This window comes from Bos indicus, chromosome 5 (assembly GCF_029378745.1).
Source record: "Bos indicus isolate NIAB-ARS_2022 breed Sahiwal x Tharparkar chromosome 5, NIAB-ARS_B.indTharparkar_mat_pri_1.0, whole genome shotgun sequence".
In the NCBI taxonomy this organism is placed as follows: Eukaryota; Metazoa; Chordata; class Mammalia; order Artiodactyla; family Bovidae; genus Bos; species Bos indicus.
In genome coordinates, this window is record NC_091764.1 from 32,484,301 (window position 1) to 32,501,581 (window position 17,281).

The 17,281-nt window shown below is 50.6% G+C and overlaps 1 protein-coding gene across 1 annotated transcript in view; it reads left to right on the plus strand.

Annotated features, from left to right (window-relative positions):
- Positions 1–17,281, plus strand: part of VDR (vitamin D receptor) — a 58,692-nt gene that overhangs the window by 16,311 nt on the left and 25,100 nt on the right. The window contains exons 2-3 of the mRNA XM_019960709.2: positions 5,527–5,608; positions 9,012–9,159. Coding sequence (XP_019816268.2) covers positions 9,014–9,159 — 146 coding nt within the window. The 5' untranslated portion in view covers positions 5,527–5,608; positions 9,012–9,013. The remainder of the gene's footprint in view (positions 1–5,526; positions 5,609–9,011; positions 9,160–17,281) is intronic.

Below are 17,281 nucleotides of genomic sequence, written 5' to 3' on the forward strand. Positions count from 1 at the left end.
GTCCAAATGTGTAGCCCAGCTTCTCTGCTTGTTGGGGAGAGAAGAGAGCAACCCATTCTCCCCGCCCCTAGCAGCCAGATTTTTGGGAGCCACAGCCAATGGGTGGGGTGGTCGGTTTTTTCCCAGTTAAGAAATGTGGCTTTCTGGGCAATGTTTGTTTGGGGTGGGGCTTTTGGGATCGAGAGCAGACTTCCTGACCTCTCTGGGTCCTGAACTCTTCGTGGCTGTACTAACAGTAACTGCTGTAATAATGAGAGCAAACATATAAATCTCTGATGTCCTGGGCACCGTGCTGAGTGCTGCGTGGAGAACTTGGTCCCCGTGACCGCCTGAGACCTGGGAGCGCTCACGTCTCTATTTGTAGATCAGGACATGGAGAGGGGTTCTGGGGGAAGCGGGACGGTAGTCAGGTGGCCAAGGTGTCAGGCTGGCCAAGTGACTGTGGAGCTGAGCAAGGGCTGTGATACCAAGGATCCGGAGTATCTTGCTTGGAGCTGGCAGGACCTGGGGCTTGGGTACTACCTTTCCTGCAGTGCAGGAAGAGGCTGAGTGATATAGAGATCGCATTGATCCCAGAAGAAAAGCAAGGAGGACCACTCGCTTCCCCTGTGGGGGTCTCAGTTTTCTTCTGCTAGGAAACCAGAGACGCTGGGCTGCAGCTACGCACGGGCTGGTTCCCTATGCTTCACTAGTCACCGTCACTGCCCACACTTTCCGGAAGTTACCTGGAGAGCACTAATCAACCCAGAGATCTTGTTGACAAAGCTGAGGGCTGAGTTTCCACTGGAAAAAAAGCAGCTTGCAGGAATAATTGTTGATAAGAAGTGGAAACATATCTAAGTAAACTATGAATCTCCTGTGCCACTGCCTAGAACCTCGTGGACTCCTGCCTGTGGGTTCTGCTCAGCTCCAAGAAGCTGCCAGCTCTCCCAAGGATGACAGGACAGTCGGCCGAGGAACAGTCTCGGTGAATGTCCGGTAGAGTGGGAGCCTGTGGCATGGCTTCTGTGCAGTGACCTACTACCTTTTGCCACTGTAGCAGTCAGTCAGTCCATGACCTTTATCAGGTTCTCGAGAGTGAGGTATAGTCCCCAAAAAGTTAATTAAGAAGCACTTTCAGAAGAAAAGTTATTCCTGAAACCGCTGGGTCATCAGCCACTTCATTTACCATGCTTCAGTCAGCAATTAAACAGTTTGATCCACCTCAACCCTGTTCCTAGAGCCACAGTGCTGGGGGTCAGCCTCCCCTGGAAATAGCTAAGCCTGAGACGGAGGTGGCAGAAAAGCTTGGAAGAGGTTATGTAGCTACTCACACTCTTCCATAGGCCCTTTTCTTAGGCTGGAAGCTTCTTTCCAGGTGAAGGCCAAGGAGGCAGACACTGTCTGCATGACCACCTTATTCACTGCCCTGGTGGGAATCATGACCATACCTGGGATGTGTATGAAGCCTAAATCAAAATGAAATGTAGCCAGGCTAGCTTCCTCTGCTTCTCCCCTGAAACCTCATTGCATCATAAACTTTGCAGAGTTTTTCTATTTTTTTCATGACAATTTTCCAGCAGGTGAGGAATGGGTTACTTTTTCTGCTGTGTGTGGTAGCATCATACGGTGGCCCTGTCGACCCCTCCTCAAGAGACCGTGTGGGAGTGGCCTGATAGATTCATCTTAGATGGCTGTGAAGAGCTGGTCTAGGACCAGTAGTTGAAAACTCCTGGGGCTCTTTCATCTGTGCATAATGAAAAACTTTCTAGAGCCATCCAAAGAGAATGGGTTGGCCTGGGAGATAGTTCTCCAACAGAAAAGATATTTAAATACAGGCTAGAATATTATAGAAGGGATTTAAAATGGTTGGACTAGGAGATGTTAAGTTACCTTTCAATCTTGAGATATTCTGAGATGACTGGTATCCATTGGGTTTTACTTTGGACATTGTAGTCTGCAGAATATAATTTCCAAATGCTCTCACCGTGTGTGTGTGTGTGTGTGTGTGTGTGTGTGTGTGTGCGTAGGAACTGAGGGGATGGTGGGGGAAGAAAGTGTTAGGCCGAGTTCTAACTCTGCAGTGCACTTTCCTCTCCCATTGCTCTCATGTCCACTCTGTTCCTCTCAGCTTCTTCCGGAAGGCAATGCTGAGATTGTTCTGGAAAAACAATGTGGGTATATGTTGGGGATGGGAGAGAAGGAAGAAAGGGCATGACCCCAACTGGCCATGAGACTAAGCTGAGCCTAAATTATACCAGAATGAAGAGATGACAGGTAAAAACTTGGGTAGGTCATACAGTGTTCGGCACTCTATGGGCAGAGTTGCAAGGATGATGAAATGAAAGCAACAAGAAAAGGGCGTGCACACATAAGCACATGTGCAATCGTGGCTGGCGTGTGCACAGGCTCACCCCCTCCAGAGACAGCCCGATGTGTGGTTGACTCCATGTGTGCCAATTTTAGGAAGAGAAGGAATTTTCTCCCCCTCTGCTGGGAAATCACATAGCTTTCCATTTCTTTCCAGAAGGAGAGGGAGCTTTGAGCTAATGTTCACAGTTAGAAAGCCCATTCTGATCAGTCCATTCCCAGCACAGCTAAGCGGGGAGCCCACTCCTAGGCTCCCAGTCCCCACAGGACCCTTGCACGGGGCCACATCCCTCCTGTTCTTCCTGGGCCTTAGCATCTGAGGGTGAAGGGGCCTCACCTGTTCCTTGGAGGGTTGGGGAGAGAACACAGTGAGGGAGTTTCATTCCTGACTGATCTTAAGGCCTCATCATGGTGGGAATTTGGCCTGGGAGTTGCACACTTTCAGACCTGGAAAAGACCTTAGAGGTCAGACCTCTGTCCACTGCTTGGTCCTCCCAGAGTCACAGCTTTGCCGCCCTCAGGAGTCCGAGGAGGTTCAGTGACGGCAACAGAGTTAAACCTGGCCCAGCGGCAAATCGATCCTTGTCTTATGAGGGCTCTGCTCCAGATACCCTGCAGCCCCAACCCCAGGAGACTGTCCTAAGCGAAACTCTGCATGGGGTCGTCCATTCAGCAGAAGCCACTGGAAGATGGGGTGCCTGCTGTGTGAGCTGCCGGGCAGACGTGTGGGAGAGGCGGTGGTTGTGGCTTCGATGACTGGAAGGAAATATGTTATCTCCTCATTTCTTGCTAAGGCAGGGTCAGACCTGGGGTCAGACTCAGGCAGGGGTTTTGATGTGGGATGCAGAGCCTGGAGGAGTGGAAGCCAGGGGCTTTCTGCAGAGCTGAACCACTCCCCCTCTTCTTCTCTGAGGCTCAGTGCTAGGGGCATGGGTATTTCTAAGGCAGGGGCAGGAGGGGGTGGCTCTGGGGACAGTCCCAGCAAAGGCAGTAGGATGTTCTCACACTCAGAACATGAATTGGGGTGGGGGTTGTATGATGTGGCAAAGGGGGTAGTATTAAGTTGTTTTTTTCCACTTGTCCTTTTTTTACCCTGTGTCTTCGCCCCACTTTCCGTGAACTTGGACCTACAGGACCATCTTTCCTATAAGGACCACCCAGCAGTGCAAAGTTGCCTGGGGAGGAGAGCTCCACCTTTTGATGGGGGTTTTCCTGGATGAAAAGGGTTGCCAGGATGAAGAGAGATCCTGGCTGATTTGGGAGCCTTAGGAAAAAAAGAGCCATGACATTCTTCCGTGGTGACCTGGGGATGGTCCTGTCTGTTCCTCCCTGACTTTGTGGAGGTGAGGGGAGTCCAGGGCTTAGGGGGAGGAAACCACTGAGCTATGTCCCTTAGGAAAGGTGGCAGAGTGGAGATGCGGGGCTCAGCTGCCTCGGTTCAAATCTGGGCTCCAAAGATAATCATCTTCTCTGTGCCTCAGTTTCTCCGTGCCTAGAGGTTGTTGTGAGAATTAAATGAGTGAGTGCACAGGAGGAATCTGGAGCAGGGCGGGAGTGAATACTAGCGCCCAGGAGAAGAGGGCCGCCCTTTATCGGCCATTGCAGGCAGCCCATCCTTGCCTGGCCCCTGGCTTCACTGCTGGTCTGGCCGTGGGACCCTGGGCAAGTCTCAAAGTGCCCTACCTGGAGTTTGGTTTTTCCATCTGTAAAATGGGACTGCTCTGCATCTTGCGGGACGGTTAGGAGGTTACATGAGATCCCAGATGGGAAGCTTAGCAGTCTGGCGCATGGTAGATACGCACACACTTTTCTCTGTAAGTTCAGGGATGGCGAGCTACTTGGATCTCAGACCTGACTTCTGAGTGTCTTAGGGGCTGAGGGCAGTGGTCCTTTCTATACCCAGTTGGCCCTCACCTCAGACTTCCTGCAGAGAAAGCCAGGAGTCTGGGAGATTGCCAAGGCTGTGGGGTAGGATCCTGAAGAGCCTGGTTGGCTGGGACCCTTGGGCAGTACAAGCAGAGGGAGCAGAGGAGAGCCTGGGGGCAGTGGCAACATATCTGTGCCCTGCAGGTATCCCTCCTCCACCCATGGTCCTTGGGAGAGGGTCAGCCATGTTCACGTTATCTCAGTAGGGTCCACTGACACTCTCCTCACATGTTCCTTGGGGGCACACAGGTTAGGGGGCTGGCAGTCCTAGGACTGAGCCCAGGTCTGGATGCTTCTTGGGCTGTCCCTCCCCCTGCCTAGGCAGACCACTAGGAGGCAGAGAAACAAAAGCTGAGGGTCTGAACCTTCCCCATTGGGGGGTTTGCCTTAAAGGCCTTTCCAGGGCTCAGGGTCAGACACCTGTGTATCTGTTATCTCCCAAGCTACTTCCTATTGGTGTCAGCGAAGGGGGGAAGAGTGTGTGTGTGTGTGTGTGTGTGTGTGTGTGTCTGGGCAGACAAGTAGCACTGGGTGTGGGTGAAGGTGGGAAGGGTAAAATTTGACCAGCCCCAGCTTGGTGACCCATCATACCACTAAGACCCAGAGTCTGGACACCAGAGTCAGCCCACCTTCAGCCTTCGCCAAGGCCGGGGGTGTTGAGCATGTCTGGGAAAGAGCTAAAAGTGGCAGAAAACATCCTGTTTGAAAGCCATGCATTGCTGTATTTAACCCCTGCAGCACCTGCTCCACCTACACCCGGGCTCCACAGACCATACACCCCAGACACCTGTCTTTAAAGCCATCCCAAGAGGCCAGGTCCGACTACACTGTCCCCAGCGCCCAGGCACCGGTCTCCTTCCCACCCTCCAGAGCCTGCCAGACCACCCTCTGGCCCTGCTCCTCCAAGCATCCCTAAAACCTGGAGTGGGGGCCACGGGAGCAGTCAAGCTCCTGACACCCTCTGCAGCAAGAAAGCAGCTTCCATCTGCCCTCCCGCTGGATGCTGCTCACGCCCCCCACCAAGACAGGGTGGTTCCTGGCTGCCAGCTGGACTCCTGCTCCTTCAGCCCTGCCAGTGATGACATGGCACGTCTGCCCCCAACAGATCACTTCTGTTTTCAGTCTCCATTTGGAGGACCAAAGTTCCTGGAAAGAGGCCCACATCCTCCCTGGTGGGCCCTCTAGAGCTCCAGTGGTGAGATCAACACAGGGCTGTACATAAAGCATTTATTTCCCTTTTTTTCATTTCAGAGTCCTTTTGGTTGGAAGCATCTGCGAACCCTCACAGAAGGGCACCCCTTGGCCTGACTTCCCTGTCCCCCTGCTCCTACAGGTGGGTGTTTCCTCCTCAGCCACAACCTCTGGGCTTCTTGTTTTCGAGGGGTGAGGCGGGCAGGGATGTTGAATGGGAGCAAATCAGAAGGCGGTGGTCAGAGGGAGGAAGAGATACTGCCTGCCTTTGGCAGATGTGGCTGGGTGCATCCTGTGTCAGCAGAGACCACAGCAGCCCGAAGCTGAGACCCAGAGCTGGGCCCAGGTCGGGGTCGGGGCTCAGAGGGAGGGGCTTGCAGACACCCTGGCCAGGACCCCAGGAGGTCATCAGCAAGGCGGTATTGCCAGCCCAACTCCCATCTCCTTTGTCTCTCCTGCCCTCCGCAGTCTCTGCCCTTCACTCCTAGCACTACCAGCTCTCAGGCCATAGATGCCTAGACCTCTTCTCCACCTCTGGACTCTGGTCCTGGGTCCTGGCTTCTTGGTAGCAGCATGTAACCCTAGTTTGGGCTGAGTTGTCTCTTAGTTCACCTGAAATTGTCCTGCTCACTGTGGGCCTCTGGCTGCTGGGTCCAGCCTTCTGTTGGGCCTAACCCAGTGCCTGGGGCCCCACTCCGGGGGCCAGCAACCTTCCTGACATCACCCTGTTACAGGAAGGCACAGTTGCGGTGCTGTGTTGTCACATTCTGCCAACTCTCTTGCGTCATCACATCTTCTGTGAGCCCAGATGATGCTGAATACTTGTTAGGCTGATTTGACCAATTTCCTTCCACCCCCACACATAATTTCTCTTTTTTCCACCAAATCCCCCAGATGTTGGCCTCTGAATGACACAGTCTATAGCAATATCACCATGACGGGGAGTTGCAACATCTCAGCTGACCTAGGGTTAAGCCACAGGCATCCTAGACAGTTTCTCCTCCTGGGGCCTCTGGGGTCCCTGCCCACTCTCTGGATATGTATGTCATGCTCCAGAAGCCTGGAGTCAGCATAGACTTCCTAAGGGTTGTGGGGACAAGGCTGAAAAACTAAGGACACTCTCTCTTTTATTTTTGTTTTAACAACTAGGCAATGTTTTATATATACAGATGAGCATATAAAACAGATAATAGTATCTTAGTAGTAGTAGTAATGGGGCTTCCCAGATGGCTCAGTGGTAAAGAATCCACCTGCCAATGCAGGAAGCATGGGTTCAATTCCTGGATCTGGAGAAGGAAATGGCAACCCACTCCAGTTTTCTTAACTGGGAAATCCCATGAACAGGGAGCCTGGTGGGCTACAGTCTTTGGAGTTGCAAAGAGTCAGGCAAGACTTAGTGACTAAACACACACACACACACACACACACACACACATACCATAATACCTACCACTCAAAGAAATTGAATATGGCTAGTATGTAATGCCTCTGCAAGTCCTCCCCAATCTCACTGCATCAAAAGTTTCTGTTAATCATTTCTTTGTTCTTTTTTTTTTTTTTTAAGTGTTTCTCTCTCTGTCTCTGTGCATGTGTGTATATAAAAACATTATAGCTTAACAAGTATCAACTTTGCTATGATTGGGCTGGGCAACAGGGTCACTGTTATTAAAGTTCCCAGGAAAAGAAAAGCTGAAGGAGAAAGTTGGAGGATCTGTTAGGTCTGTCTGGGATCAGGGACCCTCTACCCCTTCAGGACTGACAGTACCTGTCCTTAACAGTCCCACTTCCTTCCTTTAGCTTAAAAGTCTTCATGGATTATTTTTTGCAATATTAAATCTTTGTTTTGTACATTTGGTAACTACTGCTGCTAAGTCGCTTCAGTCATGTCCTACTCTGTGCGGCCCCATAGACGGCAGCCCACCAGGCTCCCCCGTCCCTGGGATTCTCCAGGCAAGAACACTGGAGTGGGTTGCCATTTCCTTCTCCAATTCATGAAAGTGAAAAGAGAAAGTGAAGTTTCTCAGTTGTGTCTGACTCTTAGTTGCTAGAGAACCTCAATGTTTGGACTTCTCTGGGCCTCATCTGTAACAAGTAATAATAGTAGTACTTGCAAGGGACTTCCCTGGAGGTCCAGTGGTTGGAACTCCATGCTTCTACTGCAGGGGACACAGGTTCAAACCTTGGTCAGGGAACTGGGATGCCGCAAGCCGTAACAACAACGATAATAACAATAATAATGATAATAGTACTTGCCTCATTGGAGTGAGTTGAAGATGGACTGAAAAAAGACCCTCCTGGTCTTTGATGTACCTTGGCTCAGGTCAAGGGCCTAGTCATTGGAAAGAAGCTCGGAGTCCCCAAGGGCCCCTGGAAGCCACCTCTCTCAGTGGGATGACATGGCACTGTGGTATGGGAGGGGGTAGGGTGCTTGGCCCCTCGCCACCGACTTTCTCACTCGATTTCCTTCTGTCCTGAGGCCAAGGCACTTAAACCTGTAGTGACCCTTGTGAGGACTCAGATAAAACTGGGAGGCAGCCCTGTCTGAAAGCTTTCACCAGGCAGGAGGGACCCCAGACAGCCCTGAGCTAGCAGCCAGCAGGATTGCAGGCAGCAGGTGAAGCCGAGGTCCCGGCTTGCCCAAGGGAAGGCTTGTCAGCTGCTTCCTCAGAAGACTCTCCCAGAGCTATTACATTTTGTCCCCTCTGTCTCTTTCCCCTCCTTCTTCAAGTGTGAAATCCATTTCTAGATGATAATGCCTATTTATAAAAGCAGCCTCTGAAAACAAAATTAGTTCCTGGTATACGACTCACATTACTCAGAAGGACGTTCAGAACAATGTGTTGAATTTACATTCAATAAATTGTAAGGGAGAAGGGGGAGGGGGAAGGCTTTGATGACCTTGGTACCAGGAGAGCCAGGTCACCAGGCTGTCCATCCTGAGCCGTGGGGCTGCTTGGAGCTGGCATGACAGGGTCTGCTGTAGGCAGGTAATCTGTCCTCTTCCCCTCGCCCTCAAGGATAGAGGGGCTAAGGGTGTCCCTCTGTGTACAAGGCTGTTGGAGCCCCCCCCACACTTTTGGAGGGGACCCTGGGCAAAGAGGCCTCTGATCTGCAGCAGGTCCACTGCTGAGGTACAGCTGAGGCCAGTGGTGTGCGTATCATTCACAAGAACCTTCCTCACACCCAGTGAAGTAAAACGCATTCTTCAGATGAGGACAGTGGAACGCAGAGAGGCGGGACCCCTCACCCAAAGGAGCCCTGCCCATAGGTGCCAGACAGGGCCTCTGGTCCTCTGGGCTTTGACGCCAGGCCACTCCATGAGCATCGCCACAGCGCCCCCTGCAGACGTGCTCCAGCCTGTCTGGGGAGACCCGCTTCTGCTCATGGCCGGCAGCCTCAGGAGGGTGAGCTGGTGGTACCCAGAGCCACGAAGGGAGGGTGCTGAGGATCCCACTGAGGACTGTGCCCTGGGGAGCAGCTCGACTTTGCTGAGCTTCCGGCAGAAGGGCTACCAGCGGCCTCATGCCCGCCTGCTGTTCTTGCAGCTATGGAGGCGACTGCGGCCAGCACTTCCTTACCTGACCCTGGCGACTTTGACCGGAACGTGCCCCGGATCTGTGGGGTGTGCGGGGACCGAGCCACCGGCTTCCATTTCAACGCTATGACCTGCGAAGGCTGCAAAGGCTTCTTCAGGTGAGTCCCCTGCAAGAGCGAGGAGTAGAGGGTGAGGAACAAGGTTTCCCGCAAAGAGACCCTGCGTGTTCTGTGTCTCCTTCCTCGCCAGGCCCAGAAACACTCCCGTTCTCACAGCCCCCCGGGGCAACAGGGTCTGTTTCTTCCTCCTCTGCCGTCAGCTGTAGCTGGTCCTCTGGCCCAACTGCTTCCTAGGTGGAAGCAGTTCATGTGAACCCCCATCCTTCCATTACCCCTTGACATACAGCCCCCTGCACCCACCCATGTCCTTCCAGAGTGAACCTCCTACCATTGATGATCAGAGCTTCCTAGTCCAAGAGACCGGCATGGCCTCCAGGAGGCCCAGGAAGTCGGCCTCAGAGCACGCACCCCCACCCTCTCCCCTCCGGCCACCATCCAAATCAAACCATCCCCTGGAACAAGGGAAATGACATCCCTAGTTGGACCTCCCTACTTGATCTGTGCACCACGACTTGCTTATCAAAGTTGGAAAGCTAACCTCAGGGTGTGGAGGAAAGCACACGCATTCTGGTTTGGTCAGGGCTAGTTTTTTTGCGAGCAGCCTCTTCTCTTTTCATGTAGGCCCAGCATTACCAGTGCAAATTGTATGGAAAAGTCCTGGAAGAGCTGGACAAAGGCTATTCCCACCTGGAGCCAGGGAGGGAGGAGAGAGAAGTGAGGAATGGCAGGGTAGGATTCAAAACCAGGAGAAGTTAGCATTTTGCATATTTTGGAGAGAGAAACAGAATGGAGCCTGGAAGAAGGCAGCCAAAAATGAGCTTCTATATAATAGTCTTGCTGGGGGTGAGTTAAGCTAATGGCAGGGCTTTCCATCAAAGAGAGGAAAGAGCAAATCAAGTCCAGAACAAGGAATCCATTTCCCTGAACTGGCACTGAGGGCAGTGTGAATCAGAGGCCTCAGGACTTGTGTGGTGGTCCCCCCACAACTCAGGGACCCCTGGGCTCTATAAAGACAGGCTCCTGACTCACCTGCCCTCTACAGCAGAAACTGGCAGGCCTGGAGTTTGATTGCCTTGAGCCACTGTTCTGAGGCCCCTTGAGTCTGAGCTGACTGACGGCCACTACTCCCTCCTGCAAGGCCTGGCATTATGGTCAGCAAGCTGCTTTTATCTTGCTTCCCTGTCCTCCGTCTACCTTATAACTTTACTGCCTCTGCCTTGATGACAGTCCAGGCTGCACTTTTTGAAGAGCCAGCATCTCTGTCGTTGTTTGGCTTGAATTCTGTTTTATAAAACACACACAGTTGGTCCTCATTGTTTGTGGAGTCCACGTCTGCAAATCTGACAACCTGGTAAACTTTACTTGTCATCCCCAGGTCAATACTTGCAGCACTGGCGTTTCTGGACACGTGCTGAGTGGAGAAAAATTCCTCTTCTCATTGCACACGTTCCCAGCCAAGGTTGAACCAGACATTCTGCCTTCTGTTTCAACTCTCACCCTGTGAATAAGTGTCCTGTTCTTGGTCTGTTTAGTGCCATCCTTTTTGCATCTTTATACCATCTGATAGTGATTTCAATGTGTAAGGTGGCAACCAAGCATGGTGCTGAAATTCTTTCAGGTTCTCCTAAGCATGTTAAAGCTGGAAGGTGCCTTACAGAGAAAAGACATGCTAGATAAGCTTTGTTTAGATGCGGGCTGTAGAGCTGTTGGCTGTGAGTTCAATGTTAATGAGTCAACAACATGTATTAAATGAGGTATGTTTAAATAGATGCCACACATGAAGCAAAGTTATTTACTGATGGATTGATGAAAGCATTGTGACCAGAGGCTCACAGGAACCTAATCCACATTCTCCTAGGAGTGATAATTCAATATTTGCTGGTTCAGCATCCATGGTGGCTTTATGAATGTAACTACCATAAAGAACAAGAATAGACTGTCTGCACGTAATTTCTCCTCCTCTCTCCCCTCCACATACTTCTCCTCCTCTGCTTCATCCATATACTATTTGATAATCTTCCGCTTTAGTCTATTTCAAATAGCTGTTTGAGAATTCCATTGTCAGTTGTATCTGTCTGCAGAATCCTCTTCCTGGGTAGGAAGGCCTCTGTCAGAAGGAGGTCCTTCTCTGTGTTGGGTACCGCATCCTTGAGAACACAAAGATAGCACAAGTCCTTGCTCTCCAGAAGCTCTCTCGGCCCTGCAAGAGCAGTTCTCAAGGAAAAAGCATTACCTTAGGGTTGAGCCACTGACCATATTCTAACCCCTGGGATATAAGCCCATTTGACTATTGAGTGTTTGATTGACTTCTAAATCAAACTAAATTGCTCTAGAAGTGAGTTGTGGTCATTTCAGCAAGTCTAAGACTCATAATCAAACCAAAGTGTGATTTTGGGGGTTGGTTGGTTCTATTGACCTATGGTCAAGAATTAGAGACTATTGCCAGCCAGTTACTCCTGCAAGCCACTTCATGTTGTTTCTACTTCCTGCTCCTCTGGAATACATGCAATCCATAGAGAAAGATGCTATTTCCAGTGAGAATAGAAGGTTGGCATGGACAGGCTTCTAGATGGTTATATGTCTTGGTAATATGTTAGCCTAATATGCTAAAAGGTGAAGACATCACTTTGCCAACAAAAATCCGTATAGTCAAGGCTACTGTCTTTCCAGTGGTCATGTATGGTTTTGAGAGCTGGACCATAAAGAAGGCAGAGCTCCGAAGAATTGATGCTTTCAAACTGTGTTGCTGGAGAAGACTCTGAATACTCATTGGAAGGAGTGATGCTGAAGCTCCAATATTTTGGCAACCTGATGCAAAAAGCCAACTCATTGGAAAAGACCCTTATGCTGGGAAAGATTGGAGGCAGAAGGAGAAGAGGGTGACAGAGGATGAGATGGCTGGATGGCATCACCTATGGCAATGGGCATGAACTTGGGCAAACTCTGGGAGATGGTGAGGGACAGAGAGGCCTGGTGTGCTGCAGTCCATGGGGTTGCAAAGAGTAGGACACACCTAGATGACTGAACAATGTTAACAACCAAATCATAAGCAAGAGCCACAGGGGGAAAATATGCAGATCTACTATAAAGCATAGATAGATAGATAGATAAAGATATATATAGAGAGAGTGAGTGATGATCTGTGGATGAATCTCTGGTCATGAATGGCTTTGTCCAAATTCTAATATAAGGGAAGGTGCAAAGGATGAGAAGAAAATCAGAAAGACCCCTTTGATGAAGAGAATGTAGAATATGGTGAAGTTTAAAATCCTTGCCTGAAAGGCAAGCCTGAGAAACAGATCGCCGTTTGCCTCTCTGTGTTGTCGCCTTCCTCCTCATCAGGACTCCATGAAGCTGATATTTGCAGTAAGCACCAAGCTGACAAAGACGATGTGGAGCAATGCCTCCTTATTTGTGAGCCCCGAGGTGCTCAGGGACCTCATTTATGACAGGTTTGGGGAAGTGTAGGCTGGTGAGGATCCAGGAACATGAGGAATGTTCTGGCTCTCAGGAAGTTCACCCAAATGATATTTGCAGGAGCTGTGATGTGAAGGGAGGCAGGGAAATGGGGCAGGTGTCCAGCGACTCAAAGTGCTTAAAGGCAATAGAGTAAACCAAGAGGCGAGAAGTGGCCACTCAGGTTGTTCCTTGGACAAGTGAATCAGTCACCAAGAGGTCAGTGTTGCTAGAGAGAACTTTGTCCAGGTCAGCTTGGCAGCTGCTCAAGGATGTGAATGGAAGAGAATGAGGGGGGTCATGTTCAGAGCAGCCAAGAGTGATGTTTGGAAGTTTGGGTGGAGAAGCCAGATATTTGGAGAGGGGACGCCACTGGAGGTGTCAAGAAAGGCAGCTCCCTGGACATGAGGAAGGTCGTACATTTCTTTCTGGTCAGTTTTATTTCTTTAAGAACCCAGCTCTCCTCAGGGCTCACTGGTGTGAATTCCCTCTCGGTGCTACTTGGGAATCCTCTCTGTGTCCTGGCAATAGAGGTGCCCATGGAGAGGATGGGCAGAGGTCACCCCCACTTCCAACCTGCCCATCTCGGGTCCTGCCTCTGTCCTTCTCTGTCCTACATGAGTCCTTCAAATAGCACCTGCTTCCTGCCTGTGGACTCTAGGGGGACAGACTTTTGACACCTGCTTCAGCTGGAATTGAGATATGGTAGATTCATGTTAAAGACCATATTACATAAGAATCCCAGAGACTTTGGAATCCAACCAATCTTGATTCTAATGTCAGTTTTCACACTTTTTAGCTGTGTGACATTAAACAAATTATTTCACTTTCCATTGCCTTTTTGTATCACCTATAAAATTGGGAGGATACCTATCCCACTAGGCTGTTGAGAGCCTCAGAGAGAATATGTAAAGTGCTGGAAGAGAAGGCTCTTGATAAACGGTGCTTTTAATCACTGTTCCTTTGCAGTTTCTGAGAACAGATAGTCCTCTCCTATCCTCTCTTATGGGACCTGGAACATATGTAACTGTGATGTGTCAGCAAGGGTCTCTGGTAAAAGGTCCCCAAGCAGGAGTTAAATATCAGATATGAGAAAGCAAGGGCTTGTCCAGGGAGCTCTAGAGACCCTCGTGTCAGTCAAGAACTCTGTGGGACCTGATTGGCACTCAGAGAAACTGGACATTGGTCGCTGTAGGTCACAGAGGGCTGTGGGTCTAGACATCAGAAGCAACAACACATGAAGCGAAGATATGTTTCGAGCCTCTCTACCTATGGAGCCCCACACCAGCCATGCTGAGAGTCAGTGGAGACGTGCTGACTGCTTCCAGGGTCTCAGATTCGTATGGGAAAGTCACACACTGCTGTCTTCAGCCACCCGTCAGCACTCCCTCCCACTGCCCCTGCCTGCCAGTTCCTCTCCCTTCCCTTTATTTAGTGCTTAAGCACTAAAGGTGCAGTAAAGGTCCTGCTTCCTTTACATAATCCTTACAACACCCTCTCTGTAGGGTTGTTTCCGTTTTACAGATGTGGAAACTGAGACATGGGGAGATTAAGTGACTTGCCCAAGGTTGTGCGTTAGAATGTAAGCCCAAATAGATCCATGTGACCAAAGCCTGTGTTTCCTTTAAATTTTTAAAATAGTTATAAAGGGTGGTGTTTATTTGTTGCTGTATTTGGTCCTATGAATAACTCCTGTGAATGTTTTTTTTTTTTTCTTTTTAGATGTAGACAGTTCAAAAGGGGACATAAGTGAAAAATAAATCTTCCCAATCCAGTTCTCAGGTCCCTACATGAGACTGGTCTACCCATTTCCAGGATAATGGCTTTACTGTATGAGTAAAGGCTCCATCCACTTTACATACTGGTAGATACAGGCAGATCTTATTTTATTGTGTTTTGCTTTATTGCACTTTACAAATGTTGTGTTTTTTTACAAATTGAAGGCTTGTGGCAATTCTGCATTGTCAGATGATAATTACTAGTTTTTAGTGAGAAAGTATTTCTTAATTAAGGTGTGTACATTGTTTTTATAGATGGAGTGCAGTTGAACACTTAACAGAGCACAATACAGCATAAACATAAGTTTTACATGCACTGGGAAACCAGACATTTGTGTGACTCACTTTATTGCTATATTGGCTTTATCATGGTGGTCTGGAACAAAACTGCCATGTGGCAATATATACCTGTCTTGCTGAAGTGCTCTCCAGAAAAGAGGCCTGTGCTCCTTACCATCAACCTTCCTTTCCTTAAAGTTGGCTTTTCTTTTTTAACTCATCTGCTGAGAAGCCCTGGTGGTCACCACACACAGTGAGCCCCGTAGGTCTCACTATCAGACCACACAGACCTTTGGTATCAGGAGCTCTAGCAGGAGCCTGCACCTGGACCAGGCTCTGGAATTTCTCTGACACTGGAGCTGCAGTAGAGACACAGCTCAGAGCTAGCACTTGGTCTTGTGCATTACACGGTGTGTCTCTGCTGGCAGGGATCACCTACTCAAGAAGGACCCTCCCGAAAAATAAAAATAAAAAAGAAGGACCCTCCCGTCCCAGGCCTGAGACCCTGGCCCAGGCACCTGATGCTTTTGTGAGCTGCCTGTCTCATGTTTTGATGAATTGGTCTCTGGCAGAAGAATCGGTCAATGTCCTCTCTCACCCCAGCTTTCTAGAAACTGCATCTATATTTAGCCTGGTTGCACCACCACTACCCCCCTTTCCTGAGCTAGGATGTAATTGCCAACCACCCAGAGGATGAGGCTGAGAGCGCTTCTGAGGAAATGGGCTCCCATGGAAACCTGAGGCTCTTGTTTCTCAAAACCAAACCAACTCACAGGCAATTAGCTTTGGGAGGAAGGCAGGGCGGGGTCTGGATCTTGAGGACAAAGCGCAGAGCCAGAGCTGGCCAGTCTGGCTGCCCTGACTCCTCATGGGCAGAGACCAGATGACAGCCACACGTGTACAAGTGGCTTGCACCTTAGAAGGCGGCAGAACAGGACGAGCTAGGACTTGGAGCCCAGGGAAATGGTCCAGGCAAACAGCCGACATGCCCGAGGGCTGGCTGCAGAACCCGGGCTCCGGGAAGGGCCTGGGTCTGCTGTTGGACTTGGTGAAGGAGGTTTCTGCCCCCACCCCCTGCCCCGAACGCTGAACCCCACAGCCCAGAGCGTGATGATGTTCTTCACGAGGCACAGCCTCTGTCTCCCCAGCCACTATCCAGCTCTTTGCCTCTGATTCTGTCTGTAGAGGAGCTGAGGGAGGGCTGGTTACTGCATGTTTTCATAATAATAATTTTAGAGCTCCATGCATTCATAGGCTGCTTTCTGCTTTGCTCAAACAATGTGGAGACATAATTCAAGATTGGTGGGTTCCAGGACAAGGGGTGGCAAAGGGTGAGAAGCCCAGGCTGCATTCGTACCCTGGCCTGAGCCCTGCTGTGAGGTCGTGTGCTTGACCACATCCTTCTCCCTCCCTTCCTCTGCCCCTCCTTTCCTCTCCCGCTCCACCTCCTCCTGTCTCTCCACTTCTCTCTCCTCGTCATGGTCTTGGTCCTCTTCCTCCTTCTGTCTCTATCTCAGTTCTCTTGGGCTTCATACTCCGAGTACACGGTTGAAAGCAAGGACACGGGCCCCCGCCCCCAGCATCTTTTAACCCAGCTCTGCACCCCTCGGAGTCCTATCCCAGCCTCTGTGGAGTCCACTCCTGTTGTCGGGCAAAGTCGGGCTGAGCGGCCGTCTCCAGCTTTCCCGGGTGAGGCCTCAGCTTTGCAGCATGAGAAAGATGAAAGGAAAAGGATGACGTTTCAAACTCTCTTTCCAAGCAAATTTGCAGTTGAGGGAAGTGCCCACCAAGGAGGGTCAGAGGTGGGGCCCGCAGAGCTTGAGGAAGGAGAGGCCTCGACAGGACACTGGGGCCCCCTCCCTCTGGGGCCTTGAGAAGCTCTCGGCCCCCAGTGCAGGGCTGTGAGAGGCTTCAGCTCGCATGTCTAGAGGTACCATGATGTGTGTTCTTTTTGGTGCCCATGGCTCTCGAAAAAGAACAGGGTGACTGTGAGCCAGACCAGACAGTGGGTGGGAGGACAGGGAAGCCTCTCAGCTGCCTCTCAGCTAGCCACCCCAGGCAAAATGCCCAGCTGTTAAAAAAAAAAAGGAAATGAGAGTTTGCTCTAATTAGAAACTTCTGGTCCTTAAGTAGGTTTAGAGGATCATGGGCATTCTGGGGCCTGAGCATTTATGGTAACAGGTGGCACCTCAGGAACCACCAGGTGAGAAAGAGAGAAAGGAGTGAAGGGGGATCTGGTCCTGGAACACACAGATGGGTCTCATTTCAGGCTAACTGAGGTGCTTCCATGTTCCTCTGTTCCTCTGGGAAGCTGCGGTAAATGTATGCAGGCACAAGGAGAAAGGGTTTCTCTTTCCATAGGCAAGATCTTGGAAAGACTTGCAAGATGCAGTCTTTCCCTGGGGGGTCGCTGCAGGGGCTGGCTGGGGGTAAACCATGAAATAGCCAACACCCCCACCTCCCCGTGTTGCCCAGTCTGCTGGTGGCCCCTTGGGTATGAGGGCTGTGATGGGAGGGTACCAGGGGCTGAGGTCCAAAGCCAACAGCGGCTATTTCCCAGGTGACTGCGTGTCCTTTGCCTTGAGCTGTTCTCAAGGGCCAGCTGCCTGGAACCTTCTGCCTGTGGGCTCAGCTTCATCAAGCTCCTT